General features: G+C 41.9%; 1 protein-coding gene across 11 annotated transcripts in view; it reads left to right on the forward strand.

The window, feature by feature from the left end:
* Positions 1–19,634, forward strand: part of CAB39L (calcium binding protein 39 like) — a 77,438-nt gene that overhangs the window by 48,970 nt on the left and 8,834 nt on the right. For all 11 annotated transcript variants that reach the window (XM_038761533.1, XM_038761534.1, XM_038761536.1 and 8 more), the window contains 4 exons: positions 3,403–3,521; positions 9,246–9,414; positions 15,154–15,213; positions 18,373–18,438. In XM_038761533.1, the coding sequence (XP_038617461.1) occupies positions 3,403–3,521; positions 9,246–9,414; positions 15,154–15,213; positions 18,373–18,438 (414 nt within the window). The remainder of the gene's footprint in view (positions 1–3,402; positions 3,522–9,245; positions 9,415–15,153; positions 15,214–18,372; positions 18,439–19,634) is intronic.

Genomic DNA, 19,634 nt, shown 5'->3' on the forward strand with positions numbered 1-19,634 from the left:
CCTTGTGGTCCTGAGCCTCCCTGTTTGGGTCTACTCTAGTGGTGTCTGCAAGCAATCAGTAGTATTTATCAAGTACCTTTTGTATGCTGAGCACTGTTAAGTGCTTGGGGAAGTGCAAGGAGTTTGCAATCTAATGGAGAAGATAGGCAGACCCGCATTAGTTTCTGAGGGGAAGAATAAAGATTCATTCATTCATTCATTCAGTCGTATTTAGTGAGCGCTTACTGTGTGCAGAGCACTGTACTAAGCGCTTGGGAAGTACAAGTACAAAGATACAATTGACTGTGACAATTGTATGGAAAGGCCCTCTCACTTCAATCAATCAATCAATCGTATTTATTGAGCGCTTACTATGTGCAGAGCACTGTACTAAGCGCTTGGGAAGTACAAATTGGCAACACATAGAGACAGTCCCTACCCAACAGTGGGCTCACAGTCTAAAAGGGGGAGACAGAGAACAGAACCAAACATACCAACAAAATAAAATAAATAGGATAGAAATGTACAAGTAAGATAAATAAATAAATAAATAAATAGAGTAATAAATATGTACAACCATATATACATATATACAGGTGCTGTGGGGAAGGGAAGGAGGTACGGTGGGGGGATGGAGAGGGGGACGAGGGGGAGAGGAAGGAAGGGGCTCAGTCTGGGAAGGCCTCCTGGAGGAGGTGAGCTCTCAGCAGGGCCTTGAAGGGAGGAAGAGAGCTAACTTGGCACTTCCCCTCACCCCAACCCAAAGTTAAATTCTCAGCTAGTAGAACAGCTGGGAGACTACAATATGAGATGGTAGGCACGATCCCTGCCCACGAGGAGCTTACAGTTTGCAGCTGTACTTAGGTTTTTCCTTCTGTTTCCACTTTGTGTCTACAATTTGTATTTTCCTGTCTACAGTTTGTATTTTCCTGTCAAACTCAGGATGAAGGCAGACTAGAGAGCTTTGGATTGCTTTTCTTCCAGGAAAAATTGATCATTCTATTTACAATTGCATGACTTTCAAACTTTTTCCAATTATTTTGTGGCCATTCTTCTGAGAAAACTGATATTTTTCAGTACTCCCACATTAAGGTAACTGCCATAATTGGTGATAAGCATTGTTGTTCCTGGATAATTTTTACATTCAAGTTCATAGTTCATTATAGAATGCATGTTCCATATTGCAGTACATGTAGCCCATGTACAAAGCACGAAACCCTAGGGATTGCAAGGTATGAAGTCAGAGATTCTCTCCTGAATTCTTGCTCTCAGCCTCGTTCTATCAGGGACGTGTTTTCCATTCCCATCCTTCTAGAAGCTGGTTGAGCTCTCAAGTCACTGAGGATCTTACACAGCGTTTCAAGGCAGAAAAGCAAACTTGGATTTCCTCCCCAGGATTATTAATTTCATATTTATTATGTTGATAAAATGTTTTTCTCCCAAAGAAGAAAAGTTTGTTGACCTTGAGTTTACAGTATTTGTGTGTGGAAGAAGTCCTTTTCTATTAGAGTTACAGCAGCAGTTCTTCAGTTTGAAGACAATGCTTTTTAATGGTGAGATTGCATCCATGAGGGTGTCTTTTGAGAGCTAATCTTTTGCCCATTTGCACACCTTACTGTGACAATACTGTAGTGCACCATTCTGGTCCCTTGCATTCGACACCTATGGTGGAGAGGGGAGAGTTGTGCTTTTTTAGTATTCCTTTATATTCAAAACATCATAGCATTGGGAATAGTACAAAAAAACTTCTTGCCTACTGTCCCGAGGTGACCCTTGGGTACCAGCCATCTCAAGGTCAAATGCTATCTCGTGGCTGCCTGAGCCAGCAGGCAGAACTCAGAAGTGAGGGTGGGATACCACCCCCACAACCCAAACTGCTAAATTGACAGTCCAGGCTGGGAATACAGAAGGTGTCCCTTGCCCCCGTTCCAATCAAATTAGGTATGGAAGAGGGGGAAGGGCAAGAGATTGGATAAACTGAGGCCAGAAGCTGGAATGGCCTAGGAGCACAGGTGATAAATACCTACGGCCTCAGCCCCTCTATGCAGAGGATGGAGACTTGCAGCAGATGGCTGCAGGGCGCCTCTGTCCAGAGCTTGAGAAGCCTGCTCTGCCTGCACCAAGTGAAGAGCCGTGGGATGGGGGAGTGTCATGAGCTGGATGCTCATGGGGCTGGAAGCCAGGCGCTTCACCATGGGTATGTAATGAATGAATGGATTCCTCCCAAATGGAAAATCCTCATGGGTGGGAGCTAGGTGCTTCCCCCATGGGTGTGTAACTCAAGTGGATTCCTCCCAAGTGGGAAGTGCACATGAGTGCAAACAAACCGTAAGGGAATTCTGCCTGGGTGGGACCTGGGGGTTCTGCCAAGCGCGAGTAATGTATACGTGTGTTCCTCCCATTAGGGAAGCTGTAGCATTACTAATTGATTACATTACTCCTGAAAGGGAAGTTCAATCTATTGCGCCTAAACAATTAAATAATTCAATTCGCCTTGCGGAATAAATTTTATATAAAACTCAGGCTTTCCATTCCTGCCCCCCTCCCCACCCTCACCCCTGCCAATTACTGAACGAACCCGTCCCCGGATGATGGGTGACACCTACTCTGGTGAAAAGAATCTATAAATAAAAGAAAATGATTCTCTGTATAGTGGAGAGTAGTAGTGCTTGAATGGCAGGGGGAAAGAATCCTTCATTAGGTTCTCCTATTTTTAAAAATATATATTTTAATATTGCATCAGACTTAGAATTACTTCCCATTTACATTAATATCTCTTGAACTTCACCCTATTTTCTGCTTATTCCAGACACAGTTGTCCACTAACACATGCCTCCTCCTCTCCTTTTCCTGGTCATTTGAGGACTCTGAGAAGAAATCATGAGATAGGAGGATTTCCATAATATTTTTTTTCTTCACCTGTTAACTTCATTAAGTATTTCAAATATTTCCCCCCAATCTAAACTCCCTGGTTCTATTTTCAATTATCTTCTAAAATTCCTCCTAGCTTCTAAAAAGAGGAAATTGATCTTAGCCTGCATGATTTTCTTCTTTCCAAAAGAATTTTTTTCTTTTTTCTCCTCTCTCATGAACCAATATATTTTTCTTCTTTTGTCCTCTCCTACACTTCCCCCCGCAAAGTCATTTGTGCAAATTCAGAGTAAATGATCAGCTCTGTATAATTCTCTTTGAAAAGTGAAAAGAGCAAGAGAAGGAAATGTGAAAGATCAATAATTGCTTATCTTTGACATTTGCCTTTATGGCACTCTGTGCATATATAACTTTTGTCTCATTTAATTGGTAAGTTCTCTGGACAGGGATCAACTTTGTTTGGGAGAACATGGTTTATTGTAGATGTTCGATAAGTAAGAAATTCCTTAATATTTTTGCACATCAAGACCACGTGTTTTTATTTCCTAACAGGGCAAAAAAGATGTAACACAGATATTTAACAACATCTTGAGGAGGCAGATTGGCACTAGAAGCCCCACAGTGGAATACATCAGTGCCCACCCTCACATCCTGTTTATGCTCCTTAAAGGGTAGGTGTCTGTTTCAAGCCGAGCATGATTTCCACTGAGAAAATTGGGTTGGAAAGTGTTGGTCTTGAATTTTGTGTGGTGTATTTTGCCCCATTTGAGATTTAGCCAAATTCCATTTTTGGAAGTGAGTTAGCGTGCAGACCAAAGTGGAACTCTGTTCTCCCTGATTTGTAGCTACCCGCTTCCCAGGGCTCCAGCTGTTACATTTTCTGGGCTGTTTTCCTTTTCTTGCCTCTCATGCTTTGCCCTGGCTTGACTTCCTCCCCAGATTTTGTTTTTCTTCTCCACCCATCTCCCTCACGTGTCTCCATATTCCACATTCCACCTAGGTGGCTTGGGTCCCTGTCTCCATATTCCACTCTCCTCCCCTTCCCGACCCTGCCTGAACCCCTGGGGTGCCCCAGAACGAACCCAGCTGGAGGAATGTGGGGAGGGGATGCTCTCCAAATTTTCAGTGCCTCTGACTGTCACATGCCAAGTCTGGGGACACCAAACAGTTTAGCAATTTCATTTGCCAGTGTAAAACCCACTGGACAATTTTTGCACCCACTAAAAGAGATCCAAATTTTGGACTTTTAACTCTACCTTATATCTGACTCTAGCATAGGCCCTCAGCCGTCTCCAGGAACCCCATATGGAACAGGGATTGTGTCTGATCTCATCATCTTGTATCTAGCAATTAATACCGTGTTTGGCACATAATACTTTTGTTGTTGTTGTTGTTGTTTTATTTGTTTGGTTGTTTTTTTTAAGCACTTACCATATACTAGGCACTACTAACTGCTGGAGTATATACAAGACATTAGGGTTGGACACAGGCCCTGTCCCACATGGGCTCACAACCTTAATCTCCATTTTACAGATGAGGTAACTGAGGCACAGAGAAGTTGTGACTTGCCCAAAGTCACACAGCAGACAAGTTGGGGTACTGGGATTAGAACCCAGGTCCTTCTGACTCCCAGACCCATGCATACCATAATAATAATAATAATAATAATAATAATAATAATAATAATAAGCTTAGTACAGTGCTGTGCACACAGTAAGCGCTCAATAAATACTATTGAATGAATGGTGATGATAATTATTTTTAAGTGGCTTGTCTGAAAACTCCATGACCACACAGGCAAAAATAATGCTACAGGTTCATTCATTCATTCATTGTCATATTTATTGAGTGCTTACTGTGTGCAAAGCACTGTACTAAGTGCTTGGGAAGTACAAGTTGGCAACATATAGAGACGGTCCCTACCCAACAACGGGCTCACAGTCTAGAGGGGGGAGACAGACATCAAAACAAAACATGTGGATAGGTGTCAAGTCAACAGAATAAATAGAAGTAAAGCTAAATGCACATCATTAACAAAATAAATAGAATAGTAAATATGTACAAGTAAAATAGAGTAATAAATCTGTACAAACTTATATACAGGTGCTGTGGGGAGGGGAAGGAGGTAGGGCAGGGGGGATGGGAAGGGAGAGAGGAAAGAGGGGGCTCAGTCTGGGAAGACCTCCTGGAGGACGTGTACAGGTGATCCAGGGGTCTCAAAAATCCCTGGTGCCAACTGGAGAACCTCCCCAGCACTTCCTTTTTTTTAAAAAAAAAAATACATGTATATATATATATTTAAGTGCTTACTGTATAGCAAGCACTGTACAAAGCACTGGGGTAGATTCAAGTTAATCAGGTTGGATTCAGCCCTGGCCACCTCTGTGGGTGAAGTGGCAAAGATTTCAAATCTTATGGCCGGCTTCTAAGCTTATCTCTTGGACCATGATGTCACTGGGACTCACCTAGGAAGCTACATAGCCAGTCCAGAAACACCCCGAATTCTCCCCAGCTTTAGGAGGTAATCCAGATGACCTTGATTCCCACAGAATGGGGATGATCCAGATAATTGTTTTCTGGAATGGGCTTAATAGTAATGGTATTTGTTGAGCACCTACTGAATGCCTTTTGCTAAGCACTTGGGAAGTACAACAGAGGCACAAGACACATTTCCTGTCCACAGAATCCAGCCCCTCCTACAGTTTCTCTTAATGTTTTTTTAAGTAGAGGGTAGGGTGTGTTAATGTGCTATAGAAGCATGCTAGAATTGATGTGCTCCAGAGCTGCTAAGTTTTTCCAAAACCAAAGGCATTAATCTTCTGATTTAGAATGCTGCGTAATATAGTGTGCCAAATGTAAATTTTAGTGCACTTACTGTATCTGCTTTTCTCTCTGAATTATTTATCAGGCTTAAGTTCTCACATAGAGTTTGAGTTAAGGAAAATTACATTCTGCTTTGCACCTCCTATCTACCTCATGCACATGTGTTGGGCAATGAGGTAGCCTTACATTTCTCTAAGTTTTGGGGGTTTTTTTGGTGTTTTTTTTAAGGGCATTTTCTTTGGGGGTTTTACTGAGAATGAGCAAATGGAACAGAGTCCAGAATCATCCCAAGTAGTTGTGCAGTGGAAGGAACCTCCCTGGGGAGAACTGGGCCCAATTCGGCAATAACATCCAGATTTTGCAGCTTGATGAAATCTGGTCTCTTCCCAAATGCTTCATGTTTTTACCCAGGAAAACAGGAAATCATGAGGGACCAGCAAAGGAGGCTCAGTGTTCTCTGAATGGCATTGTACACAAAATTTCCAGTCGTCCCTGACATAGTTTGTTCCCGGCGGTAATAACAAAGGTCATTTTTTCACTGCATAATGTGAGCTCTGTTGACAAATGGGAAGATTCCTCCCCATGTCTCCCAGCCAGCTCCTTGGTAACAATCACTCTGGTTGAACTGCTAGTTGAAGTCATGGTTCTTACCTTTTGGCCTCTCCCTTTCCACTACTCATCTTTCTGTATTTTATGTTTTCTCCCCCCCACCCCCTTCTTTTTGTCCACCGCTTCCTCTACCTGAGAACCAGCATGGCTTAGTGGAAAGAGCATGCGCCGGGGAGTCAGAGGACTTGGGTTCTAATCCTGGCTCTGCCAATTGCCTGCTGTGTGATCTTGGACAAGTCACTTAGCTTCTCTGTGTCTGTTTCTGCATCCATAAAATGGGGATTCACCCTCGTACTTAGACTTTGAGCCACATATGGGACAGTGACTATCTCCAACATAATTATTTTCCCCATTGCTTGGACCAATGTTTAACACATAGTAAGCGCTCAATAAATACTATTATTGTTATCATCATTATTATTATTCCTTGGCTCCTTTTCAGCCCTCTCCTTCCAGTTAGCTTGGCCTACAGTTTTTCAGGCTTCCTCCTTGTATGTCCTTGCCTCAGGCTCAGAAATGGGATCCAGTAATATCCTGGGCACGTACAGCCCTGGTCTTTATGCCTCAAAATATAGCCCTTCTCATGCCTGGGGCCTCAGTGCCTTTTCAGACCCCAAGGAGAGGTCAGTTGTGGGGAGTTGGGGAGAGGGGCATTGTCTTCAAACCTCCCTCCTGTCTTTCTCCCCTTGCCCCCCACTAATACTTGGTTTGGAGATTTTGGGCATGCCTGTCCCTAAATTGCATCTTAAACAGTGATCGGATCATCCTTAGAGGTAAATGTTCCCGTCACTCTTAGGAAGACAAATTGTGCTGGGAAACATCTGGTTCTTTAATAGTCAATCTGTTCTTTAGAGTAGAAGCTACCCTTCTGTTGTGGCTCCAGAGAACGCAGTGATGCTCCCTCTGGGTCTGCAGAGGGAAGAACAGCCTCCCTCCTCTCCCCCACAATATCTTTTCAAACCAGATCTATATCTCGTATTAATGGGCAGTTCCCCTACTTCCTCTCCCTTCTGTTCTGTCTTTGCATTTTGATCTGAACCCTTTAAGCACTTCAGAGTCACTCCACCCTTAGCCCTACAGCACTTAAGTACATATCCACAATTTATTTTAATATCTGCCTCCCCCTCTAGACCGTAAGCTCCTTGTGGGCAAGAATCAGGTCTGCCAAATCTGTTATTCTCAACCAAGTGCTTAATACAGTGCTCTGCGCACAGTAAGTGCATAGTAAATTCATTCATTCAGTAGTATTTATTGAGCGCTTACTGCGTGCAGAGCACTGTACTAAGCACTTGGGAAGTACAAATTGGCAACATATAAAGACGGTCCCTACCCAACAACAGGCTCACAGTCTCACCGATTGAGTGAATCAACCTCTGGTCACTGGAAGGCTCCATAGTCCCCGGGAACACTTATTCTGAGGGTGAGTCTCAGAAGGAGGCATAGAAGACTCGTGGTTGGGATTCTGGAGTGTCAGCTCCCTTGTCTATAACGGGCACACCAGAAACACAAAGCCAGTAACCTGCCCCACTCCAACCCACATTTTGCTCTACACCCAAGTGAAAAGATCTCGGGGTGGTCTCCTCTGCGTTCTCCCTTGGATAAACCAGAGGACTGCCAATGGTCACCTTCTATATTTTCTAGTTGGAGAACTGGTTTTGATCAGAATGCAGTAGTGTCAGGGCTACAATGCAAATTCTTCTGGGAAGGTTTAATTTTTTTTGGTATCTTGACATGTCTTTATTATATTCTTTGCAGTTTCTAATATAGGGTCAGCACCCAGGTGCTGCATAAATATTAATTGATGGTATTTAATAAACTGCTGTGAAAATGCAGAGCCAAGAAAAAAACAAAACCTTTCCCTTTGTCTCCACCAACATGCTGTTTTTCTTCCTGCATTTGGAAATTTGCCTTTTTGTCAAAGAAACCTAGTTCAATAAGTATTGAAAAACGACAATGATCTTAAAATGAAGAATGCACAGGTTTTTTTTTAAGTACTGCAGTGCTCAAAGTTTTACCAGTAGGTTGTAGTGACTGACACAACAGCTTGAGGCTTGCTTTGTTTTGCTTATATCATTGTCCATTAAATCAGCTGCTCTAGCTGATGCTCTGAAATATGCATTTTTGTTATACACTTCTAAATGGAAAAATTCCCAGCGATTTTTTAGGCCTGCTCAATTACAGTACAGATGGTACTTTGTGGATATCCTCTTTTTACTGCCAGTGCAAATTATCTCTCCAGCAAAACCACCATCTAAGAAAGCACTCTTCAGAGGACTGAGGGATTTATATTTATGTGGGGGAAATGTCTTTGTGAGCTTTTATGGTACTTATGCAAGTGAGATGTTAAATTGTGGTGGGGATGAGGGGGGAGAGAATCTACCCCAGCTCTTAGAACAGTGCTTGATACATAGTAAGTACTTAATAAATGGAATCACAATAATTTAACAGAGGAACTGTGTTTAATCAGTTTTTATTCATGTGCTCTTTGGATACTCTGCTCACTTTCCAAATATTTTTTCAACAAAATCTCCCATTGTTCTTTTCTTTTTATCACTTTCTGCAGAGTTGGCAGCTGGGCATTGCTGAGTGTAGAGATTATCATCCTTTGAGTGGCTATCATATATCCATTTCTCTTGAATTCTTATCCATTCATAAGTGCAACCATGGTTTTTATTTTAAACATGACTTTTCAACATTTGGTCTAACATAAGAAAATTTTAGTGGTCCTTTCAGAATTAGAGATATGATAGCTTTACCACGCCCCCACTATCTCTTGCTAGTTTTAGATTATTTCCTGCCAAATACATATAGTCTGATTTTTACTCTGTAACCAGAATTCTTTCTTAAAGCCTTGGATTATTTTCAAGCCCATCCTCTATTGTGTTTTGGTAATTAAAAGTATTGAGTTGCTGGGGGGTTTTTTATTACTATTAAAATCACTCTCATTCTTTTTGGCATTTTAGCTATGAAGCACCACAGGTTGCCTTACGCTGCGGGATTATGCTGAGAGAATCTATTCGACATGAGCCACTTGCCAAAATCATCCTGTTTTCGGACCAGTTCAGAGAATTTTTCAAATATGTGGAATTGTCAACATTTGACATTGCTTCGGATGCTTTTGCTACATTTAAGGTAAATTAAGATTCCAGATTTTTAATAGGCAGTGAAGTCTACGGGGTGAGAGCACATGGCTTAGAATCAGGAGACCTGGCTTTCTTCTGATCTGCTGGGGGACTTTGGGCAAATCACTTAACCTCTTCGTGTTCAGTTTTTCCATCTGTAAAATGGGGATAACTATTCCTGCCTCTTCCTAGCTCACAGGGATGCTCTCAGGATAAAATTCTTAAAGAGGGCTGTGGAAAAGTAAGTACACCATCATTTTTCAAAATCAACTGCTTTTTATATAGTTCTTTCATTATTATAGGGAGAATAGTCCATCATCTCTAATTGTTAGATTCAGACTCTCTCAGGACAACTGAGAGCCTCTCAAAGAAGCGAAGAATTGGTTTAACTTGAGGGGGAAAAATCCCAAAAACTTTTAGCTTCTTAAACAGAGAAACTTCACAGAAACGCACCACCAATTTCTCACAAGTAATGTCACAAAAGACCCGCTGGAACTCAGAGAGGGAGAACAATTCAGTGAACCAAGCACTGATTAAAAGTCAGAAATCAGGGCCAGGCAAATAATTTGTCTGTCATCTCTTTAAAATACTGTCTATAGCATTCACCATTCTGGCTTTGTTTCACAAGCCTCCAAAGTATAACAGTATTGTCTAGGGCCCTGTAATCAACAGGAGAGACAGTGACAATTTTTTTTTGATGTTTCACTAAGCATACAATTAATAAGGCTAATTAGAAGAGAAAAATTCTTAGGGGATAGTGATGAGCTGTCACTTGCCATATACTTTTGCAGTCAGTTGTAACAATGCATTTCCAAGCTCATCTTCATATGATTGCAATATTTAAAAGCTATGGAAGAAAGAAAGTCTTACCCAAACAAGAGTAGTTCACATCTCTTGAATCCATGAGATTTTAAAAATCATTTTAGAAAAGGGAATGGAATTGTCCCTTCTGGGAAGGGGATGGGTTGCCCTTTATTGCAGAAGTCAGAATGAAGTCCTGAGTCTTAGAATCTTTTTTTTTTTTAATTTAATTTATCTCTGGCCAGATTAAAGTAGGTCTCACACACTGGGGGCCTGGATCAGCACCCCATCCCAATCTCTGCAGAATGTGCTAGACCACATCCTGCTCATCCCATTACTTTTCCCTACACTGTCTGAGCCATTTTTAGCCCAGATCAACATCGGTGACAGAAGTAAAACCAAGTGGGGAAAGGAGAGTGGGGGACATCCTCCTGTCAGGGCTCTGATGGGGAGCCACCTGATGGAAGTGCCCTCCGCCCCTTAAGGTGTGGGTCCCAGGGCAGCACCCCCCTCTATTTGTCCAAGAGTTAAAGTGGCCCTAGGCTGAGCAGAACCTATGGTACTGTGTTCATTAGACCCTCAATAAATACTGTCTCTACTACTTCTCCTATTGTATTCTCTAGCCAGTAAAATACAGTTCTTGATTCAAAATGGAGGGTGCCTCAGTTCATCCAGACCGCTGAGTCTCTTACATGTATGGGCTGTGAAAATCTTCTCAAATAACAAGTCCAGATGTGGTAGAGTCAGCCACAAACTGATCCAGTTTTAAGAGAATTAGGCTTCGACTGTGGGACCCAAATGAACACTCTTAATTAAGAAAAGTTTCAGGATTTTTAATTTCTATTCTGTTCAATCGCTGTTGGCTAAATACCTGCGGAAATATTTGTCTAAATATAGACAACACGTTTTGTCCTATTAAATGGTATGTTGTTGTCATGGAAACAACTTACGTCTTTCCTTTCAAAAACCTAATGAGCTATATGGACAGAGAAGTCAGAAATCATTAGAACCCATTCAAATGGACAAAAAAAAAAATAATATGCTTTCTGGGTTCATTTTGTTTCCAAGAGTTTTTCATAGACTTCAAAATATTTAGTTGAGAAAATGTTTAATTTTTGACTGTATATTTGCCTAAATGGGAGTTGTAGTACAGCCCAGTTCCAGTTCTGAATAACTAGAAATGCTCGTATTATTTTGATTTCTCGCCCCACTTTGGTGTTTCCAATTCAATGTTATGATACTAAATAATTATGTAAATATATAACTTTTCTAGTGTTTCTATTTTAAGAACTGACTGGGTACTTCCAAACTCACCAGTTAAATTTTGCCCAAGCAGCACTGTAGAGGTACAATCCAGAACTACCTCCCCAAGAATAGCTGGCAGCGTTGTTAGGTTTTTCCAAAGACAAATATATTTATATTTTTTTCATAATGATTTTTGGGAGTAATTTTTCCTGAGAAGCCCTTCCAGTTTTCCACCTCCCTTCTCAGAAGCTCTCCAGAATTTGCCCGATGGGATGCTGAACATCGAGAGCTGTTTTTCCCCCCAGCAGAGAGGGGCCACGGCACTTGTGCTCTATGGTACTTTCGACCGAGGAGAATTAAAACATGGAGAAGTATTGGGCCATCTAACGTAAGAGACCATAAATCTGTTGTCCCATGGCATCTCAGCCACCTGGGTGGTGCCCTTGGGAGCCCCTCGAGTGGCCCCGAATGGCAGAGGCCCTGCTGCCACAATATGGGTGATGGAAGCCCAGCCCTAGGTTCTGGGGCACAGTGACAGGGTCTCTGTTGGCTGAACGGTGGCAGCGGGGCTTCTGCTAGTGTGGCTTGGGTGTGGCTAGGCCTCAGTTCCCTCATCTATAAAATGGGGATTAAGTCTGTGAGCCCCATGTGGGATAGGGACTGTGTCCAACCTGATTAACTTGTATCTACCCCAGTGCTTACAGCAGTGCTTGGCATATATTAAGTGCTTAACAAGTACTATTATTATTATTATTATTATTATTATTATCATTATTATTATTATTATTGTAAACACTTAACAAATACCATAAAAAGCAAATGTCCATAAGAGATTCCTTTAAATCTCTGTAGGAGAGGGAGAAGCTGGGAAGCATCTGAAGGAAGACATCCTAGGGGTAGCACAGCCAAGTAGCATCTTTGTCCATCTGGTTGGCTGCCCCAACTTGGTTTTTTTTTAAAGGCCTAAATGTGAATTTTCTAAATATCAACATTTTGACCTGCTATAAATTTGATTTCCAAGCATATTGACTGGGCAGAAAGAAGTGGTTGAAAAATAAAAGTATGGCAGGAGATGATGGGAAAAGAGTAGGCAAGTCATTTTGAATTTGAAATTAAAGTTCAGGATCATGGAAATAGATATGATTACCATTTTCACTGGCTGGAATGTTGCACTTAATCGTAAATCTTTGCCTCTCAGCTTCAGTCGGGTTGTTTTCCGTAGGTGGATTGGGTTGGGTGGCTCGAGAACAAACCCCTGTTTCCTACAGAGATTGTAATTAAACGTATTAAAGCTTAAGAATATTTACCGGAGAAAAAATTGGAATTTTTAATGATATTACCATGGGCTTTTTAATTAAATTTTGCCAGGTGCTTAACATTTGGGGATTTAGCCATGGCAACCCACAAAGTGGAATAAGACAGGCTTACACTAAGGCATTGGAGTGGAATGTAGATACAGCTAAGGTGGGGGCAGACCAAATTTCATTCATTCATTCAATTGTATTTATTGAGCGCTTACTGTGTGCAGAGAACTGTACTAAGCGCTTGGGAAGTACAAGTTGGCAACATATAGAGACGGTCCCTACCCAACAGCGGGATCACAGTCTAGAAATTCTCCTTCATGCCCCTATTGATTGATTTCCTGTGGGTCACGAAATGAGTAATAGGTGATTTGCAGGAGTTGTGCAGTGAAAGATTTCATTTTGTTCACTAATCTCTTCCCGTTTGTCCAACTGCTCAAAGTCTCTCTAATTCTTTTAGAGAATAAATTAATATTAATAGTTCCCAGGCCTATTTTACTATCGCCATTTTAAAATGTTTTCGGTAAATAATGATCTCATTTAAAGTATTAAAAATTGGGGCAGCCATTTTGTGGAATTTAATTTTGCAGGGCTTAAAATAGTCTCATATAAAAACACTCCTGCCTGCTTCCAACAATAAAGAATCTTTAATTGTTATCCTGTGTGTATACTGGAGTGGAAAAAACCTGTGGACCCCTAGCTCAGAACATTGATTCATTTTCCCTCTTGCCTTCTATGTCAGTTAGTCAGTGTTACGTATTGAGTGCTTACTGTGTGCAGAGCACTGTACTGAGTGCTTGGGAGAATCCAGTACAACAGAGTTGGTAGATATGTCCCCTTTCCACAGTGAGCTTACAGCATAGACCACTGTCACACCCACAGTTCAAGCCCCGATTGGGAATCCTCTCCTCCTTCCCTTCCTTTCTCTCTCTATCCCTCAACCCCTCCTCTACCCCCACTGAGGATTCCTTGGCAAGCTTGGTAGGGAGCACCTGCCCTTGGGGAACTAAGATCTTCCACCCTGCCCTTGGTGACCGAGGAGGATGGACTCGGGAAGCTCTTGGGGCTGGCAGAAGTGGAAAAGAGTCCATGAGAAGTGGCCAGCAGGAACAGCCCTCACTCCCCTTTGCTTGCCACCACACTGCTCTGGTTTGGAACACACACGTGCACACATGCACTGCCCTCTTCCATCAAATGTATTCTGTGGTTCCGTTGTACTTTCCCATGTGCTTAGTAAGGTGCGTTGCAGGCTCAACAAGGTGCTTAAATTCCATTGCTAATTAATTCCCATGCACATACCTGTATTCCCCTTACACCCTCAGAACATATTCACTGCTTGCTCGCCTCTATTCATAAGCCTCACCCTTACCCCCTCCTCCTAGCTTCACATAAACCAGTTCTTAACCCTTACAAAGGGCCCCTTTAAGGGAGCTGCAGCCACTTCCTTTAGACAGATCCAGTGCTCTTGCAGTCATAAAATGGATCCCTGTCCTCCACTGTAGAAGGGGAAGAGAAATGACCTTGAGGTGGTGAGGAGGGAAGAATCTTCCGCCACCAGCACTAGTACCCCATCCTGAACCCCAAGAGTACTGCTTCTTAACCGAGGAGCAGGGTTCTAAAAGAATCACTGGGAAGAGTTGAGGACTGTGTGATCTAGGGGCAGGGGTAGAAGAGAAGGAACAAGGTGCTGTTGACATCAGCATCCCTTCCCCTCTCCTAATGCGTCACTCAAGTCCTACAATGCTGCGGAAATCTCCAGGCCTAGGCCTGCTGTATGCTCACCTCCTCATTTAGATGTCAACCTTTTTCCTAAGGAGTTCAAGGCCAGAGGAGCAGTGTAACCAAGAGAGAACAATAGGAGAAAATCAGGGGGCAAGGAGAGGAAAACCAAAAGGGAGTGAGAATGAGAAAGAATTCATTTTCTCACTAAACCGGGAAAAGAACTAATATTTCTGCTCGTTCTCAAAGGTTTAGTGCAGCAACCCCATCCCATTTGAAATTTCATTTCAGAAGGGAATGTTGGCTCCTAAAAAGGAAGGGTCCCTAAGGTTTTATTGAATTTCCCCATCTCTGTTGTATATTTATTACACACTTGATTAATATTTTAGATGTTATCTCTCCTGTGGAGTGAGCTATCTCAAAAGCCATCCTGTCTCGGTGCAGTTTGGTTCTACCTTTTTTTTTTTTTTTGATTTGAAAGGCAGTTAATATTTTATAGTGCATTCTCTCTCTCTACGAACTCTACACCGGCAATAATTTTTTAAGGAATGCTCGTCTTGAAATGTTCTTAAACCTTTGCAGTTGGAAAGTCTCACAGGCTGTTAGCATCAGAGAAGGAGATGGCAAACCTGTAAAATGTCAGGCACACTCACATTTTTTTTTTCCTCCTGTCGCTTTTCCAGGACTTGCTAACAAGACACAAAGTGTTGGTGGCAGATTTCCTAGAACAAAATTATGACACAGTAAGTAAGAATTATTTTAAAATATTAGACAGAGATTTTTAGTGTATCCCACTCAGACCCTTGGGTCAGATCTACATCTGCAGAGAGGATTATGGGGCCAGGAGTGGGATGGACTCAGTCACCACCTTATTGCTCCCCTCTGTCACAGTCAGAGCCTCACGAGGCCATCTTCCCCTTGGAAGGGTGCCCACTGCTTCCCTGGAATTGCCTTGCAACTGAGGAACAGTGGTGGGGGGAATACTGAAGGGAAGATGGTGTCGGAGAGTAATCATAGTGTCATTTCTACTTATCTGAGAGGGCTCACTGAGAATGGAACAGAACCTAATTGCATGTAAGTCTGTGGGAAAAAAATACCCCAGCGATACATCCCTGTTAGCAGGGAACTGTTTAAGGATATATATCTGAATAAGTAAACATGCATTACTCCCTTGCCCCAAGCAGTGGGGAGCTGGCTCGGTTTCACCCAGTGGAATGAATTGGAGCCATCCTTGCAGGAAACTAAACCATAAAGGTAGAATATCTGATTTCCCGAGGACCTCCTTCATGCCAGGGCAGCCGCAAGTCTCAGGAGGGATTAAAGGCATCGGGCTGAACGGGGTCTTACCAGGCACTTCATTTTCAAGAAGGAATCGAATTGTCTTTATTTCTTTTTTTTTTTCCTCAAGGATTCTTAGGATAAGTTATTTTCTGTCTTAAGCTGAAAGAGTTTTTACTGAAAATGTGAGCGTCCTTATTTTTTTAAAGCAGTAAGTAAAGCAGTATGTGTGTATATCTTGCCAGAAAATAAATAGGGTTCTAAATGGGGTAGGATGCGAATATTGGACCATTGCTTGTAGATAGGGTTTCTCCAACAAATTAAGAAAAAAAATCCTAAGATAAGACCTCAAAAAAAATATTTTTTAAAAAAGAATGTATACTTTTATGACATACTGGAGTGAGATACAAGGTGAGTGTTTCATGTTCTGGGACAGTCTGTAATAGAGGGACTAAGAACTTTGTACAAGGAAGCATTCATTCTTTTCAGCTTTTTTGTTTACTTAGTTTATAGAAATTCAACAAACATTCAGAAACTTGTCCCTTGTGAAGTACATTTCCAACTAGTTTGTATGCTTAAAGCCATTAGGCAAACACAAGCCAGGCAAACATAACAAATTGTATTTAACCTCAAGATAGATCAAAGCAAGAAGGAATTATGAATTTCAAATTGGCAGGAAGTTATATATCAGTTTGCTGGGTACCTGCCAATTTGCATGGAAACAGATTTTAGGTAAATATTCAAATAAGACATTTAGTTGAACTCTCCATTTTTATGTTTATTTTGGGGTATTTTAAAATCACTTTCCTGAAACAACCTAACCTTTCAGTGTAGCAAAGCAGTCAATTGTATTGACTGCCAAGATAAGACACCCCTCATCTTCCCAAGACACCCTCACGGAGGCCATCTGGCTTCGGGGCTGTTTCCCAAGAATAAATATATTTCTCATTAAACATGATCCTACTTAAAGGTGGGGGCTTTCTGAAGAGCCTGAGGCTACCCACTCTGGTTTTGCCTCCAAGGCTTTGTTCTCACCTTCCAGCCTTCCTCTCCAAATCAGTGTATCAGTATACTTCGGGGTGGGTCACTCTCCTTAACCTTTATGCCCATGCAGTCATCTGAAGCAGCAGATCGGTAAAAAGATCAAACCGGAGAAGAGTCAAAGAGGAAATAGTCACAGGTTCAAGGCACCATTTTGGACCTTTTACCAGCTGTGGAAATAGTTTTGATTTTCCCACCTAGCTTTGCTTCCTCCCAGGGGGACTGGGAAGTAAGTTGTGCCCCTCACCTGGGGCTGGAAGGTTTGGTGCCATGGCAGAGCAGATAGCCTGGGCTGTCTAGCAGGAGAGAGATGGTGCTGGACCACAGGCAGACTCTTTATCCTTTGTCATTTGTATAGCATATAGGGTTTTCCCATCAAGAATATTTATTGAGCACCTGATGTATGCAGAGCCCTGTACTAAACACTTGGGAGAGCTCAGTAATAATAATAATAATAATTTTGGTATTTGTTAAGCGCTTACTATGTGCCAAGCACTGTTCTAAGCGCTGGGAGAGATACAAGGTGATCAGGTTGTCCCACATGGGGCTCACAGACTTAATCCCCATTTTACAGATAAGGTAACTGAGGCCCAGAGAGGTTGTGACTTGCCCAAAGTCACAAAGCTGTTAAGTGGCGTAGCTGGGATTAGAACCCAAGACCTCTGACTCCCAAGACCACGCTCTTTCCACTGAGCCACACTGCTTCTCTTAGAATTAGAAGACATGATCCCTACCCTCAAGAAGTTTACAATCTAGCAGGGGAGAAAAGCAGATAGAAGGAAGCATAGAGTAGAAAGAAGGAAGTCCTTTCCCATGACTTAACTCTTTTTGTTCTTACAAAATCCCCGGGTGGTAGGGAGATACAAGTTCATTAAATTCCCTCCATATGCATATTAGGAGACAACAGAGAGGGGAAGGGAGGGGGGAGAGAAAGAGAGGAAGGAAGAAAGGAAAGAAAAAAAAGTGAGGAACAGCTCCTTTTCCTATGAAAACTACTTATAGTGTATGGTTTATTTAGGAACTGTAGGTGTTCTACAATAGCCATAAAGACCCTCAAATGTCTGAACTCTTGAATGTGCAGAAAACTTAGTTATTCACTCTCTGACCCCTTTAATCAGAGCAGCAGGCTCACTAAATTCACTGTTGTATTGGATAATTAAGTTTTTCTAGCCTGGATGGCTCTGGGAGAATTCATGAATTCTGAATATTTGTTATTTTCTTCTAATTGGGTTCCAAGGAAAATCTGTAGTTTTTCAAAGTCAGCAAATCAACCTGGGAGAATTGTCTGGTCCATCTATTTCCAACCCACCGGAGTGTATGAATTGATAAATTGTTGTGTTCCATTTGAACAACTCAAACTCCTTGCCCTTAGTAAAGAGCAATAGGATGACCTGTGTGTCGGTGTTTCTGGGCTCTAAGGGCAAGACAGACAACCACATACAGAGAGGTGCACCAGGGCCCAGATTCCCAGTGCTGAAGAATTGCTGCTATGGCCATTGTAAACTTAATGGGGAGACCAGTACAGGGGAAGGGAGAAGATTTCATCCCATCCATGGCTTAATACTGGCTGAATTTTTCCTTAGATTTTTGAAGATTATGAAAAATTGCTTCATTCAGAGAATTATGTAACGAAGAGACAGTCTTTGAAGGTAATGTCATACTTCTTTATTTTCAACATATCTTTGCTTTAACATTAAATATGGCACTTGTCTCAAAGCAGATTGGGGGGAAATAGACAAATATTAGCAGTGAATGGAGAAATATTTAAATATCAAGCACTTCCCAAAACATGTACTTTTACAGGTATTACCCACCCACCCCCAAACACACACCTCCTCCCCTCTCCCCCCACCACCTGCACACCCACCCATATATGAATTTCCCCTTCAGTGACTTCTTCTTTTAACTCAATGGATGGCTATATACAAATACTGGGGAAATCAAATTTAAATAGTGTTATTTTTGATGATAGTTCCTAGCAGACAAGCATTCTTTGGCAGTTTTTCTAGAAGTGAGGAAGGTCTCTTCATCTACAATCTAGCTCATGTTCTCCTTTGAAATCATTTCGGTTGACTGAGGTGAGATTATTCTGACTATGGAAATGAATGTGCTGTGCTAAGAGGAGGAAGAATTGGGGGGAATTTTTTAATTTTTTTTTTCCCCCTAGGATAACTTAAAGCAGAATCGGTTCTGAGAAAGGGTCTTTAGTTAAACTGAGCCTTTTAACCTGGCCTTGGATGGGCTAAAGCCTTTGGCATCAGCAGTAAGTCAGGCCTCTAGCAAAGGTTTTAGCTTGAATCAATGATAGACGAGGTAGGGGAAGTGTGTGGCATCTCGTCATTACAAGCCTGTGAGGACAGGTGCTGTTTTAGCTCCTGGACCAAGCCAGGGAAGCAGGCATGAGACAACCTTGTAGAGGCAGATTTTGGAAGGTCATGTAGATTATTGAAAGCAAATGAAAAAAATGTTTACATCATCATTATTATTATTATTAGTGATAATAATGGTATTTGCTAAATGCTTACTCTGTGTCAAGCACTGTTCTAAGAGCTGGGGTAGATACAATTAATCATGTTGGACACACAGTCCACTAGTCCAAGTGGGAGGGAGAAAAGGCTTTATCCACCAACAAAGGGGCCTGAACAGTTTGGGATGCTGAGGGAAGAAGGAGTTATTTAGACTGGGTGAGTCCAGAAGAATCAAGAATATCTATTGAGCACTTACCATGTGCTTACTTACTGTACACTTGGGAGAGTACAGTGCAAAATAATTTATAGACACGTTGTCTACCTAGAAGGAGCTTACTGTCTAGGGAAGGTCATCATTATCTTTCTTGCTTTGCACA

This window comes from Tachyglossus aculeatus, chromosome 20 (genome assembly GCF_015852505.1).
Source record: "Tachyglossus aculeatus isolate mTacAcu1 chromosome 20, mTacAcu1.pri, whole genome shotgun sequence".
In the NCBI taxonomy this organism is placed as follows: Eukaryota; Metazoa; Chordata; class Mammalia; order Monotremata; family Tachyglossidae; genus Tachyglossus; species Tachyglossus aculeatus.